The sequence below is a fragment of the Diuraphis noxia genome, unplaced genomic scaffold (genome assembly GCF_037042655.1).
Source record: "Diuraphis noxia isolate RWA-SAM2 unplaced genomic scaffold, SU_Dnox_SAM2 contig0003, whole genome shotgun sequence".
NCBI lineage: Eukaryota > Metazoa > Arthropoda > Insecta > Hemiptera > Aphididae > Diuraphis > Diuraphis noxia.
The window spans coordinates 47696450-47713858 of record NW_028301713.1 but is presented as its reverse complement, the minus strand read 5'-3'; the positions used below and the strand labels follow the sequence as shown (position 1 = coordinate 47713858).

General features: G+C 29.3%; 1 protein-coding gene across 1 annotated transcript in view; it reads left to right on the top strand.

Annotated features, from left to right (window-relative positions):
• Positions 1-17409, top strand: part of bbg (PDZ domain-containing protein big bang) — a 68375-nt gene that overhangs the window by 5455 nt on the left and 45511 nt on the right. The window contains exons 2-4 of the mRNA XM_015518740.2: positions 10461-11006; positions 12899-13393; positions 16659-16735. Of these exons, the coding sequence (XP_015374226.2) occupies positions 10483-11006; positions 12899-13393; positions 16659-16735 (1096 nt within the window). The 5' untranslated portion in view covers positions 10461-10482. The remainder of the gene's footprint in view (positions 1-10460; positions 11007-12898; positions 13394-16658; positions 16736-17409) is intronic.

Genomic DNA, 17409 nt, shown 5'->3' with positions numbered 1-17409 from the left:
TTAGAAATTAGGTATACTGATTTTTGATATTCATGTTTTTTTTTTTGATTTCTCAACGTTAATGACAAAAAAATAAGTTTGTAGGGTTTCAAATGATTTTGTTGTAAAATTAAAAACATATAGGAAACACTGATTATTTAACCCTCATATCTCTCCTTATAAATACCCCTGATCTTACCTCTGCATTATTCAGTTGCTTCATATATGATGATGGTTGCGTGGGGTGGCGATAACCTCCTTTAAAGTCTTTTAAAAGGTTAAAGTTATTCAAATACCTTTCTGCTAACTGATATGTCATTCGAGTCTTCAAGAAAATTATTGTTAGTAAAATCCCTCCAAAAAAAGTCCTAATTTCGTTACTGTTTTACCTCGCACTTGATCGATGGTATAATTTAACAATAAAACTGATTTTTTATCATAACAATAATAATGATATGTATAATTTTATTCGCGGTGTACTAAAACACTTCACATATTATATTATGTGCTATACAGATCTACAATCGCATATATGTAGGTATTCCTTATATTATTTATTATAAATATCGGGTGGCGTAAAAATAAGACACCATGCATATACCTGCGCCTAACTATAATGAATTATATTTCGGTCCGTTGTTCCGCTATTCCGCGCCTATATAATATATATATATATATACCTGTAACTACAAATTACAATATATAAATATAAGATAATGCTGTTTGTGCGTGTGGGAATACTACGTCGACGTACATACCTGTTCGCATATTATATATATATGTATCAACTAAATATTCATAACGGTACAATATACTCGTATAGGTAATAGGTGTATTATATTACGCTATGAGTTCCTATATGCCTATATGTCATATACATAATATATTAATGTGTACCTATATGTAATATTATTTATGACATTATGGTAAGTATACTCAACGATTTAAAATTAATTTAATATTTAATGTAAAATGCCCAAATATCCGCTTTAAAATGCCGTGTGATTTTTGATTTTGTATGATGTGAATACACAAACTATAATATTTTACGTATAATACAGGTGTCTATATGCGTAACTCAGTAGTGAGTTCTTATATACTAACTACACAGTTATAGCGGATTTCGTTTTCTTCGACTTCACTGTTATCGTCGTAGACCGTGCAATTACATTATTTCCCTCATTTAAAACCAAACGAAGACTCAGTTTTTGCCACCTGGTTTAAATATTAAATGCATACAGTAGGTATCATTTTATGAATGTACTCATGTTATTCTGTAAGTATACTGCAAACAAACTGGTTTTGACCAACTAAAACGGACTTAAAATCGATGCATGGCAACACTTGTAATACTATTTTATGTATACCTACGCACGTATATGCACATTCATATCAACCATTTAAGAGTAAAAATCTGTGGAAATCCAGAGCAATTTTTTCACCACAATAATATTATAATACTATGTATTATAATAACATCACGTAAACGCTTATACGGATGCTAGCGGGCGGGTCCGTATAGCAATAAATAATAATAATCTTACTGGACGGGAATCTCGTATACGCGACTTCACATAATAATAATAATAATAATAAAGAATCAATACCTGAATAATTATAATTTGGTTTATCAATTTATCAGGTTCGAGGAACAAAAACTGGTAAATCTGGTAATCGTCACTTTGTTCGGACGTTGCACGCGTAAATTAAGTTCACTGCTGTATTATAATATAATATTAATGCCATTAATGGTATCGTCATATCGCTTTGCGTGAACTCGGTTGAAACAATATATAAGACGGAATGAAATTTGTTTTATTTCATTATTTACCCCGTTATTTACTTATGCACTTAAGATGAAACTACACTCACATACGTTCAAAATTGTATTCCTGTTAAACACACCTAACATATAGCAATATTCTGCTTTCTGAATATTATGTTTCACATAAGGACAGTAGCGGATTTGAAGATCATTTGAGGAGAGGGTGAATTGGTATCGTAGTTTGATAGGTACTAACAAAGACGTAACTGAATACATATTTCCGATTTTCATATTAAAAAACAATACCTTTTTTTGTATCATTTATTTATAAGTTTGAAGTTATAGTTATGACTCATGAATTTCATATTCATTTTATCATACGGCGCTATAATTCAAGTAAAAAAAGCTCTACTGCTTTAGAGAGGAGTAATCGCCACGTCGCGCGTTGTCCCCCCTCAAATCTGTCACTGCATTAGAGTTAATTGACTTATAACACAATTCAAAACTAAGAATATTATCTTGTGAATCTCTTTTTATATTTTAATTTATTTTTAAACGAATTATGAGCATTTTTAACTGTATATTGATTTTACATTTTTATACACACATGTTGGTTTAGCGTCTTCAATACTTAACCATACCTATACGAAATCCATGATTTTAACTTAGTTACTTACAATATTGAAAACCTATGTACGTGTGTCCTATGTTTACAGGCCATGTGCAATTTAACAAAATTCGTAACGTTTGTTTGTAAACAACGTATCGTTTGCACCATAATAATATGTATTTTATAGGTATACTTATTTCGTTTTTATTTTTACACGTAAACCACAGTAAACAATTTTAGTTACATAATAAAAACAATAAACTATCACAACATTTTATTGGAGCATTTCAAGTCTGAATTAACAAGGAGTATTTATTTTTAATATTATTAATTTATAGGTAAGTGATTTAGAGAACAAAAACATAATTAATTATTATATTTATATGTTTACGAGTGTGGGGTAAAGAATTCGTATCGCGATATTGTACGTACCTAATTATTATCAGAGGTACCTACGTGCTTTATAACTATATATAATATATATATTAACATCTCGTATTTAATAAAACATTATTATACTTAATAAAAGTGCATCTCATAAGATTTCCAGGATGGTTTCACTAGAGAAAAACTTTTTGCTCACTTATATAAAAACCCAATTGACCATTGACCGACTTTCGAGTTGTCTTCCTATAGTTCCGACACTGCAGCATAGCGTAATGTATAATAGTATGCTAGTTGCATTAAAGATGCTGACCTGAGGATTTTTATATTATTATAAATTATAATCAACTCGAATAGCACGAACTCGAGATTTTATGATATTATAATACGGTTCGTCAAATCAGACAGGTTTCATACTAATTAAATAATTATACGTATAAGTATAATAAACGCTTAATATATTATAATATGATATATATAGCATGTAATTGCAATGACCAGTTATTATAAAATATAGACAGATACCTAGTTATAATAGTAGTGCAAAATATTTGAGAATAATAATAAATATATTATAATTTATAATATACTATAAATTACATTATAGTTCATTAACTTGATTATATTTATACATATTTATAGAATTGTTAAACTCGAAATCCTATTCCATTCATAATATTGTAAATCTAAGGGAAATAACGATTGTTTTTCAGCTACCAAAGTCAATATATTGTTTTTTATCAACTCTTTATGCTTTTAAATTTGTGGAGTAAATTAAATTAACTTCAAATTACTATCATATCAATGTTGTCATAAAATTCTTTTACCAAATTAAACTTACGAAGAACAGACTAATACTGATTTTTTTAAAGAAAATGATAAGTAATTCTTTTTTGAAATATTTAAGCTGAAATTCAAATCTACGTTTGCTAACATTTATCTACTTTTTTTTTTATTCTTTTCGTGGATTCTGAAAATGCATAAGTTGTAATTTTTAATTGCGTAAAATGTAATAACTGCTAATAAGATACATAACATGATATTCTATAACCTAACTGCTAAAACACATAATATGTAAATTAATTGGCTTACCACACTCAATTTAAAGTAACCCAATGATTAAATTTTTTTTTGTGGATATGTAAACAAAAAATCGGTAAAATGTGTATGCATTGCCGGATCTAGGACATAATACGCCTGGAGCTAGTAAAATGCAGCGCCCTTATAACTGTGCATTGTGTATAAATAACTATATAAACTTTCATATTTTTCTTCAATTATAGTAAATACTTGTGTGTAATATTGATGATATCAGTGTTCGATGCAACTAGTTTTATAAATTTGTAAAATTTAAAAGACAAAAATATTTTATCAAGAAAATATGTCAACCTGTTGGTATCTACAATTGTACCTAATTTTCAAAATTATATTATTGTAGTGATTACATAGGTGGACTGGTGGACGTACTATATATAACACTATAAAATATTACAGATGTGGTATATGATGTTTAAAAAACTACTTAACGATTTATCAAAAAATAAGAACAAAATTCCAGTTATTACACAAAATAGGGATGCGATCATATCTAAACTAGCGTTGTTTCCGCAAGCGCCAATCCACCCATCATATCTTATACACTTGTATTGAAATATATTTTAATGGTTACGTACTTAAAATATTTCCAGTATGTTCCTACATGGTGGCAATATATACATATGTAAATTGTAAATATTGGTATTATATAGAAGACTGCTTGCCCGTTGTGCAATGGATGGTAGTGATACGTACCTATATATTATTATGTGCAATATTTCGGAATATAATATGATCTGCGCACGGTTCGGATAATGTGACGAAAATCGTAACTGTATAAACGAGTTGTGGGTGTTCGCCTAAGCCTTACACCACAAGGGAAATGTTTAAATATTTTGATTTTTAATTTTTCACTACAAAATGTATGTCAAGGCGTGAAGGAGGAATAAGGAAGGTGGCAAAATAAAGGTTTTCTTACTCATTAGTATGCTTACACGGTTCATATCTGGATTCATAGTCGTGTTATACTTACGCGTATATTTTGCGTATAATTTGCAATAATACTACAAAAAAGCTGTATACTTACGAGTGTTGTTTACTTATAGTATATTACATCGCAACAACTTTCAAAATTATATCTTTTGTTCGTTCAAAATAATTATATTATACCGTTGGTAAATTATTGTTACTCTCTAAGCCTTAGAGGGTTTCAGCTGAATTACCATAGATTGTGTTTTTCGACGTGTGATTCCGTACTTCTGTATAACTATAATAATATTATCCATCATAGGTTTACAAAAGGGGGGGGAGAAAAGAGTAGCATTTCCGTTAATTTTCATCGTGTTTAGCGAACCGTTAAACATATAAAAAATTGAATAGTATTATATAATATATATTATATTTTATTGTGGTTCGTCAAAACAAAACATTGAGCCTCATTCCTGCCTTCCCTTTGATGTTACAAATCAAATTAAGTAGATATGGTTTAATGTCGTACGTCTCGTATCTATTAGGTTTAAAAACATTAATGAAGTTAAAATTTTGTTTTAGATTTCATATGTGTACAATGTACATACTGCATACTAATAATAACATAATATTATAATTGTTTTACTTTATTTAGCATATTATAGTTTTTATGAATGCAAAAACATTGTATGCAACAGGATTTTCTTGTGTGCGACGTATCTGATGCCATCGATGGTTTGATTTTGATGATTTCGATGATTTATTTCATTGTTTAGAAAACAATAAAATATAATACAGTACCTCCTATACAGATTAGATTTTATATTGAGATATTATACCTCGACGACATTGATTGTGATAAGTCTAGATCCGGGATTAATGCGGGTACAATGGAAAAAAAAGTAGGTACTTATAAAATCATTAGTGAATCATTACATTTTGACCGTTGTGCTACATTATTATATTAGTTCATCGTTTAAGGCAATTTGAACACAATAGAGATAATAAATGGTAAATCGTGGATATATTTTTAAATTCATAATAAGGTTTCTTATAAAAATTACCAGATGCTACGACTTGACAAATTATAAAGCGTGCAAAATATCCGTGAGAATCGTCGTTGCGTATTACAAAAACACTATTAAACTCTAGCTGTCCTATTAAGTATTAACATAAATGGCATGTGATGGTAAAATTATTGTAAATTTTAATGTTCGAAGACATTGGATCGTTTAAATTATATGTCGAATTAGGTTACAACGTTGGACGATGGTAGATAATACTATACGTTAAATGATTAACGAATAGCTAGGACTAATTTAATTCAATATATTTTATTATTAAGAAATTTATTTTTAACTAGCCGATACATCCTTCAACATTGCAGCATGCTATGAATACAGTACAATTTATTATTCTCATTATATGTTAGCTGTTTAAAAATACTTAATACTTATACGGCTATACATTATTGAATGTTTTAATAATTTTATTTTTTAAATGTCGTACTTTATACCGATTTATAATATAATATTTTGTATATTATAAACTAATTTATAAACGCTTATCAGTACAAGTGAGCATTTTATTCTATACAGTCGTATTTTTCGATCAACAGATTGCAGTGAAGATTGGCAATAACCACTTCATTAAATGTTTTTACTGTTTATAGTTAATTCAGCATTGTAAATTTTATCACAATAGTTAATTAATTGCAGTTCTTGTCATTGATAGGAATTCACATCGTTTAACTACTTTAACTAATCACTAATAATACTAATATTATATAAAATAATACATTTCCCCAGTCTCAAGAATAATATGTATATCTGTAAACTATTACAAATCTTTTTGCACATTTAGTTAGGTTAGTTATATTAATATATTATTATAAAACGTTTTAAATAGTTAAATGGCAGCCATAAAATATTTTTTAAATATTTAAATAAATTATGTAACACTATTTTGAAAACGTTTTTAAAACGTAGCTATACTGTATTAACATAATATGCTTAAAAAGTACTTACCAAATGAATTTCATCATTAGATTCATATTGAAAATATCAGTTTTATAATGGTACATATGTTTTAAAATCTAAGTGGATTGAATTATGTTTTAGTTTTAAGCCTCTTACAGTGATGCATTTTTTTTGAACCATCATGACTTGGAACAGAAAACGTGTTCTTATCTATAATATTCACGATGTAGTCTCTGGTAAAACGTTTTATTTTATTCATTATATATTTTAGTTGGTGCTTTGGGTGGTCGAAAGCTGCTAATTCAATTCAATTAGATATTATGCTGAATTACAAAACGTTAATTTTCGACAAAATCAATGTTTTTTTTGTAAACTATAATTTAGAAATAATACTGAGCTTCAAATTATTCGTCAAATATTTATATTATAGTATTCATGGTATAATTTTCAAAATATTTTATTATAAGGTATTTTTACAAATTTAAAGTTTTCAATTTTTTTTCTATTTATGTTGATACAATTTATCAATTGGTTTTACAGTTAATATTTTATTTTTATATTACATTTTATACAATTTTCTTCAAAATATATTCTGTGAATAAAATATTGAAAATACATGCCGTCACAACTTTTTTTTATAGGCGTTTGAAGATCATAATTTTAGGAATTCATACATTTTAAGAGAATCTTCATTTTATTGTGAATACAGTTTTCCTCTTAAATTATTCTTAATGATATTATAGAAAATGTTAGGTTCTCACCGTTACTTATATTATCACATTTTATGCTCAATGATAATGTACTTGTACTGATGATAATTTAAAATATTTATATTTCTATATACGTTGTACGGTATGTTGTTACTAACTTATATGTATTCTTTTAAAAAAAAATCAGTTCAACCTGAAATGGTTTAGTAAATTAAAATTTTACAATTAATAATTTGAATAGGTATAATTTATTATAAAATATCTTTAGAAGTTTGGCTGATTCATCTCCTTTGGTCAGAATCATTTTTGTAAACAACTATTTAACGTTTAATTCAAATTAAATATACTTAATAAAGAGGTACTCTTGACACTATACATACATCAGATCAAGTCCTCCGTTAAAAAAAAAAAAGTTTCATCTAAGCAAAGTTACTGCAGTTTTCCATTATTATTTATTAAATATCATGAGTACGTACGCTTTAAAACGATAAAATCCGTTTTATACATTTTTAATACGACACACTTGCATATAAAACACCACCGTAGACACGGCCATCAAAACGTAATACAATAAAACATTTTATCGCTAACTATATATCCATATAAGGATTAAATCATGGCCCAGGACGAAGCCGGACGTGCAGGCGGACAGTTTAGCCGTAGGGCTCTTGGTCACCCGAACGTTTTCGGATTCGAGTGCTAGCTATGGATGTCTATACTTATATTTATATACTTACATATTATTCTATAAAATGAAATTTATATATTAGTAATTATTATTGGCTGTTAAATTTTCTAAAAGCTAATTAAAAGCTATTTAACGCAATAGATACTTTAACTGTGTTTTGTGGTTACTTATTGTTTTACGGAATGCATTTATATTATAATGTGGTTTTTATTTTGAACCAGGTATCACTAAGAAAACTAAAGAATTTAATTATTTTTCATTAAAACTAATATTTTTCTGTAGTTATTATTTATAAGTACTCGTACTTATTCTTAAAGTTAAAAATAAATTATTTTTCCAAGATATTACCTAATTCACCAAATAAAATATTCACTCTGTAGTATTTTTACTACAATAATAATAATTGTTTTTAAAACAATATTTAGTCAGCAAAGCACATCTATATAGGTATTGTATATTATTATAGTGGTGAAAAAGTCTTATGATTTGTTAGTATATACGATCTTCTTGGTTGAACGACACGGATATTGTCCTAGAAAACAAGCACCTTGCTTTAAAAAGAAATTTTCCTGATTTATTATGTGTCCATCATAATATATAGGTACCTACCTCACTTAGACAACATGCCATTATATATCTAGCAAATGACCCGTGAATCTACGTTATAACATAATATTATTATCATATTTCTCGTGTCGTTTTGCGTTTATACCTATATAAAACACATTAAATATATAATTATAATATTTTAAATGGAACGCAATGCACTTAAATATATACACTATACAATGTAATGTATGTATAGGAAATATAGTTATACATGGGCACGCAAAAACACTATCCTTATTATTTTTGCGTTATTCTCGTTGTTATCATTATTATTACCTTTCTATATCTTTCTTTCTTTCCCGTACGGTTCTGACGAAAGTAAATATTATAATAATGATGATGATGATGATAATAAACGTTTGATAATATTATAATATTGTTTTTCTCTCGCGATCTTGCATATATTTATATATAAACTCCCAAGTCTTAAGTATATACTTTCACTGCGATTTCATGGCGAATGAATTCATCTTAAACTTGAAGTGTACCTTTATATACACACACACATGTGCTTATAAAAACTCGAACAAACGCGTGCCCGACCTGCGATGGGCGGGCACACTTGAAATCCGCATATTATATATGTGTTGTATAGTCAAGTCCAGGTCACCCGTTATAATAACATGCTCACATGTGTTTTTTCACCGACGTTATTCTCGACGCTTACCCTGCACCTACTTAGATACAACATATATTATTTTCGTATAATATGATGTACCTATACAGAGATGATATTTTCGAACGTGTATGATACCTCTGATTTAGGTCCATTCACTATTATGTACGGCAGTAAAAAGAAAATAATAATAATATATCATCGATTTTTAATTGTTAAATGACAAACTATGGCTAATTATTATTTTGATTTCAAATATTTGCAAACTGTACATTTCTTTAAACTTGTATTAATATGCAATACGATAGAATTTAAACTTAAAAAAAAAAATATTAGTTTAAGTTGATTCATCCATTTTTACTTTATTCGTTCGCTTATATATGTTTAATAAATTATTCATCCTAGTTATTGTAAATAGATGTATAATATATGTCTTTAAGTGAACATTTTAGCAAATATAATTTAATGCTATAGAATTTTATCCGACCGGTTTCCGGAGGATTTTATAGATACGAATTGTTACTACGGTATCAAAATAAACTATAATCGTTTTTAATTTGTACATTTTTATAGATATCGTAATACAAATTAACACCTTTGTTTTTTAAATCTCTCCTCCTTATTTAATCGTTGTTATTTCATAGAAAACTATTTTTTTGTGCTCTTTCTTTGCTCTTTCCCTTCATAAACCCACTTAAAAACTTAAAGATCCCATTTTGATCTACCCATAAAAATGTTTATTTAGTTATCAATCGCTGCAGCTCAACCAATTATTTAAGAAACGAGCCCTTTGCTATAGAATGACAAGTTTCTCAATGAATATCCATCATTCTTAAACTTAAGTTTTTAATCTTGTGTAGTTGCACAATGCCTCTGTATATCTTGGGCTCATTCCAGTTATTGTTATTAAATAATAAAATAATAATAATACCTATACAGTGAAATCTCCAAACACCAGACACTACTGGTCGCTGAAATGTTGTCCGCTATTTGGAGGTGTACATTAGCCGTTAGTAGGTTTTACTGCAGTTATAAACAATCATTGACTACTTATACTCATATACATAAAAAGTCTATACCATTAATAAAATATAATATTATAATTGGTATTTACAGAACTACAGCGCATACCACCGCAATGAATACAGTGGCCGCGAAAGACTTTGTGACCGTCGTATCGGTGGACGGTGGTGGCCGCGGTGGAATTCAGCCGGCCGAAGATTCGTTCGTCACCGTGGTGTCCATCGGCGAGGACGCCCCCGCGGATGGTTCGACCTGTAGCGCGGCCGAAGAAGTGCTCGTCTACCGCCTGCCCGGCGAGCGTTTGGGTTTTGGGTTGCGGTTTGACGGCGTGGACACGTGCAACCGACTGTTCGTCCAGTCATGCGCAGACGGCAGCCCGGCGTCCCGCACTCAGGCGTCATGGGGACCGCTGGCCGCGGGCGACGAGATCGTCCAGATCAACGGCCGACCGGTGAACAGGATGAGCCGCGACGATTGCGTCCGATGCCTTAAGGAGTCCGGGCTGGTCGTCAAGCTGCATATGGTGGACGGTCGGCTGGCCGTAAAGGCACCGCCGCCCGTGCCTCCCCGGAAACAGAAGAAACCGGAACCGCCCCCGCCAATCGCGTCGTCCACCCTGTATACGGACGCCGTCGAAAGGCAAGTACCCATACGTATATACATAGCACATGCACATCATAATTATTTATTATGCGAGTATAGTATATTATTAGGTTCTTCTGAGCCTGTGATAACTATTATTGATAGCATCACCTATAGGTAGTCAAGTAGGACGAGAGTGATGAGACCAAGGCAATAAAGCACACTCCTCCCCCAAACATTTGTAGCTGCGGCGTAAGCCAATTTGCTATTCGCTCGTATTTCCTTTTGTCTATATAATGTCACCGCTTTTAAAATTATTGCATTGAATAAGTTTTCATATTTATATTGAATGGCTTATTTCAACAATCAAATCCAAATATATAGGCATGAGTTTGAGAGAATTGGCATAATCAGATAAACCTATTGGTACCTATAAAATAAATAATTTTCAAACCAGATCTACTAACAGTAACTGTTAACCAAAAATTCATTATGTTATTGTACACATTTTCATTCAATTATATCTTTTTATGACAAGTTATTGAACAATTTCAAGTTTTAAACTTTAACAAATACCTAATGAAAATGTAAGTACATATTATTTATTATGTAAGTAAAATACTTATGTAATATATTATAATGGTAGTAATAAACATCATTTAAAAGAAAAGTTATAATATAATAATATGAATGCATATGAATTAGAGACATGGCAATGTCGATCGGTAGATAAGATTTTATATTATTTTATAATTATTAAAAAATTTCATTTTCCTTTTGTCTTATATTTTGCGAAAGTTATCCAACTAGAACATATATAAACCAACGGATTATATAAGCGAAAAGTGAATAATATAATATTATAATATTAATTATTGTTAGCTATTATCTGATAATATTTTCATTTATATTCAGAGAAAGGAGGTAGGTACAAAGATGATGATCAATTTCTACTAATTAGTGATGATTGATGAACACGGTGATTATATCATACATATAGATAACAAAACTCATCTAAGCAGATACAAACCAACAAACCTATTATTTATTGAGCTATGTTCAAAGAATTGCCCTGCAGGAATGACCATGTTGATTATTATATATGCGATATCATCAAGTGTTGAATTTTAATTAAAAAATGAAGCGTATATGTGTGATGAGTACAATATTTTTAATTTCCTTCGCAAATCGAAACAATTAGCATTATAATTGGATACCTAATGGAATAATGAAATATATTCTCATCACACTTGTATTAAAGGCGTAACTCCACTTTATCTACATGACTATATCTATTAGAGTTTTCATATTCAAATATATAATATATAAAATATCATACATGTACCTTTTCATTGTAATAAGGTATTCGAATATTTTAAGCTCGCAAAATAAGTACCGACTACGATTTTTTCATTGAACGTTTTTAATTTTTAATTCAATTATTGCGTCCATACTCGCAAATGGTGGCACATTACTAATTGTTGATAGTATATTTATGAATAATTTAAAAATATTGACTAGTCTAAAAATGTCTAGTAATAAAGTCATAAAGTTGAGACTGATTGTTAATTAAATAAATAATATTACTTAAAAAAAAAATATAATATTTTTTAAGCTATTTAATAAATAAACCTACCTAAATTTTTATGATCTAGTTAGTCCCACACAATGTCTCGAATATTACTATAAATTAGATGGAAAATTCAAAATCATGACTTTTTTGGAGAAAGGAAAATATTTTTTTTTAAGTTGAAAAATTAAAATTTTGTAGGAGTGCAGAGTGGTGGGTACTTCAACACTTATCATTTATTAAAAAAAGTATCATTGAAAATGATTTACAGGTTAGGTGTCTCATCATACCACCGCCACCCCAACCTATAAACATATTGTATAAATATATTACATTATTATAAGTATAATAATCACAAAAATGTGTTCATGTTATATAGGTTATTCGTTTATCACGGCGAATCGGAATCGGATGACACCAACAGCAGCGTTTCTACAGTGGTGTCCAAGTACCCCGCAGAATCGTCCGTCGGCGAAGACTGCGCCGGAGGCGACGGCGTTATCAATGGCGGCAGCGACAAGAACTGCGTGCTGGACAGGGTGCTGGAGCCGTTCATGCAGCTAGAACGAGAGTTTTCATCGAGCGCGGCCATCGGCGACGACGTGGGTCTGTACGAGAAGCTGGCGGCCGTGGCCGAAGAGGACCGGCTGCCACCCAAACCTCTTCCCCGGAAGGAAGTGCGACCGCCCAAGAAGAAGCCGCCACCGCCTCCGCCACCACTTCCGTCTTCGCCGCCACCGCCCGCTTACCGGTTGCCGCCCAGGCTTGTCGATTTCGTGCACAAAGACGAACCGCCACAAACAGTAGTCGACGCAGCCACTGCAACCGTAGACGATGACTACCCCAATGAGAACGATGACGACGATGTTTTCGCGTAAGAGCGCAAACCAATAACTTCCTACTCACCCACCGGCGACGGGCCTACCCGTCTCATTTATTTAAAACCTAATTTTTTCAACCCTATTATTTATTATTATTTTTTTTTCTCATTGAATCTCAATACTACTACGCCAATGTGTTTATACCGGTTAAGTTCGGGCCAACCGTCAACCGATGCCCATATTATGTTCCTAACTCATGTCTGCTGAAAATTCCTTGCTTAGATATTCAGGGTGTTCAGTGTTCACTAAATCGTATACAAATTTGTGCAATCAAGGTTTACCGCTCGGGTTCTACTTAAAATTAATTATTATTATTATATTTGAACTATATATTTTGATATCCTTATTATCTCATGATTAATTTAATATGACTCAAATATATTATTTGTTAGGTTAGCTATTGTATTTAATACAGACCTATCTAAAGATAGTACAAACAAATATTTATATTTATATTTAATTAGGTGATCAATAATTCAGCTGAAAGTAATGTTACTGTGTACCAACGTACCTTGAATATTTTTCAAATAAGATAAATTTATTCACTTGATATATTTTTGAAATAGTATAAAATGTTTATATTTTATTGTTTTATAAAAAAAATAGTCATTAAAACTTATATTTTTTTATGATTCATTAATGATTAAAAATATTTGATACATATTCAAATGTATATTATTTTATTACTAAATTTGTATCTCAATATTTATTAAATTTGAAATCAATTTGTAATATTTACCTTGAAAAGTAGATATTTTATATGCTAGTTAATTAATTTCTTTTACTCATTATTTTAAGTAAGATAAATGAAATACCCCTACACATTTCAAAGTACAAATCGTAAATTAACGGATTTTTTAGGTTATAGATATTTATATGACTTAATTTGTAAGAAGAAAAAAATCATTAAATTTATTTGGATTTTAACTGATGTCTGATCATTAAAAATTAGATTTTTAATTGTATTACCTAATGAAAAAAAAATGGATACTATAGTCTTGAATGATGACAATGTAATTAAATAATTTATAGCTTTGTGAAAAGATTTAAATATATTGTTTCTAATTTAAAAATATAGCTCTGAAAATGTAAAAGCCTTATTAATTGTTTCACATTACCCGAATACTATGTCCAACAAATTGATTCTTAGCAATTATAACTAATTTACTATACACGGTACACTAGAGACTAAATGTGTACAGTTAAAAACTAAATATCATAATTTAATAAATTGTCTTAAGCTTAAGCATTTTATGTTGTATTAAGGAAACCGTTGATTGGTATACAAGTGAAATTGTAAATTGCCTTCCACCTAGATCCCATTCACCTCTCGAAATAATTGATCTAGGACTTATTATACTTTTTTATTATGTTAGACGTATTTTTTTTTTTTACTTTTAATATCCTAATTTTATTAATGTAACATGAATAACAAATTTTTGACTATGACAGACAATAACATGTTTCTAATAGTTTATAACATTCATAAATAGTTAATACAGATATTTATCTTTACAATTATATTTACTTTAATATTGGCTTTATAAATTAGATATTCAATCAATTTGAATCATTTAGTATCTATAAATAGATCAATATTACAATATGTGACATGTTTCATTATTTTTAATGCAAATTCAAATATTTTTTACTGGGAAATATAGGATTCAATTTAATTTTGGTTTTAGCTTTCAGTATTATTATTTTATTATAATAGTGCTTATCGTTATAATTAGTTGAACGCATTAAATAAAAACATATAAAAAAATATACAATTACATATACTTATAATAATATAGTGAGTAAAATATCTTGCTTGATGATATGAAGGAGAAATACCCATGTTTAGAAGGACAGAGAGGGAGGAAACTACTTGAATTGAATTTGGGACGGTTTTAAAGAAGAAAGTGGTGTTCTTTAAAGTCTTCTACGATTCTTAATTTTCATAAATTAGTTCAGTAAAATTATTAATGTTTAGTAAATATCATAAAAGGTGTTTGTTTCATATCCAAATCATTATATTATACTGATAAATCCTTGGGAGGATTTAGATTAAAACAGTGATTAGTACAGAATAAAAAAACAACAATACTCCTTATAATATTATCATACTGTATGTCTTTGTGGTGTTTTTATAAGAAGAATGTCTTGAGAATAGATCGAACAGCTATCAATGTTATTCTCACTATAAACACTATAGCATACAATGCTATCATCTTAAAACATTATTATGCATATACTAATCATATTTTTATCGTTAAGCATTGTGTAATAAATAAATAATAATTATTATTAGATAAATATTATTTTTTTTGAACTCCGTCTAATACGTACAGGAACATAATATGGGTATTATTAGGTATCTATTGACAAAAGAAACACACGAGTTTTCAATATTCCTCTGAAATTCTTATAAAAATTGTTTTCCAACAAACCATTTTTTCTCCGTAAATTTTACATCGAATCTGCATAGTTAATATTTTAATTTATAGAACGAAATTCATCAGCCGTCACATTTAAATACTATTATGATCTAAGATGGGCATTAACTAGTTAAATAAGCCATTGTAACAACTTAGCTATTTACAATTAATTAAAAATTAAAATGTTAAGTTAAAATTTAGTATGAGCTATTAAGTATGACTTACACTAATTGATTTTCTTATTATTTTTGGTATGATGATCACTCATCAGTACATACAATGGTACCTATTTAAGCACAAAAAAATATTCCTTGATTTTATTATTTATTTAACACAAAAGTGTACTAATTGCCTCAACCGGTGCAACTAGTTAGTACTAAAAGAAAGAATACTATAGAATGCTAGTAATTAATAATAAGAGAAATTAAATTATTTTTCACAAATTCAATTTAATATTTTACCCCATCTTAACTTAAACACTTAAGAGTTCATATATATCACTTGTTAGGTATAAGCTTAACTTTCTTGACGTCGATTGGACTTAAATGCCTAACTCGAGTAACTTGTTTTCATTAACTTGCTCATTTTTTATTATAATAGTACTTGAATCGCGTAAAATTAAATACGATCGTCGGATGGATAGCAACATGGATGTGTGTTGTGCGCCGTGCCCCTTTAACCGCGACCACAGTGTATAAATGTTTATCTATTCGTCGGCGGAACGGCGACAGTTTAAGTACAATATTGTATTCGTAAAATTGAATAAGACTTAAGTTTTTTATTTCTCAACGATTTATCTATGCTCTTCTCATATTCCTAAACTTTTATTTTTTAGAATTGCCACCAATGAGATTTATCAACCTTCAAGTGATGATGAAATTAAAATGGCAGATCAACACGATCCGAAGAAAGGTAAAAAAGACAATATTATAAACAAAATCACACTAGTTATTATTTTAAGAGGGCCAGCTATTTCAAGTCTTACAAAAGTTATGTACTCTATGCAGTGATTGTGCTTACAAAAAATATTATTTTATGGCCCATACTCAAAATGCTAAAAAAAATTTAATTTGTTTAGAGTTACTACATTTTAAATGGAAGGATAAAACAATAAACTTATTCAGAATTGAAAAACCATTTTTTTATAATATTTTAAGTATGGGTCATAAAATAATGTTTTTTTATGGTCATTATACTATACTATAGTGGTATGCCTTTTTATCGTTGCCCTCTGTATTCCTCTATCAAACCACTTGTTTACGTAAAAATTTCAATTGGTGTTTGTACTTGATTAATTAAAATAATACAATGTACATTGAACGAGATTAAAATGTCATTACAAAATTCAGGACGATATATGTGTGTGTGGGTATGTGTTTATCGTTATTATTATGTATTGCAGTAGTAGGTAGATAGATTATAGACAATAACAACACTATAGGAGATAACGGCACGGACTTCTCCTTAAACCGCGGACTGTCCGATCACGTCTAATAATATTAAAATAACAATAATATAAAAATATTGCAGTAGGTATCGATTGTGCCGTAGTAATAAGACACGAGTCCGACGACGTTATTCCGCGA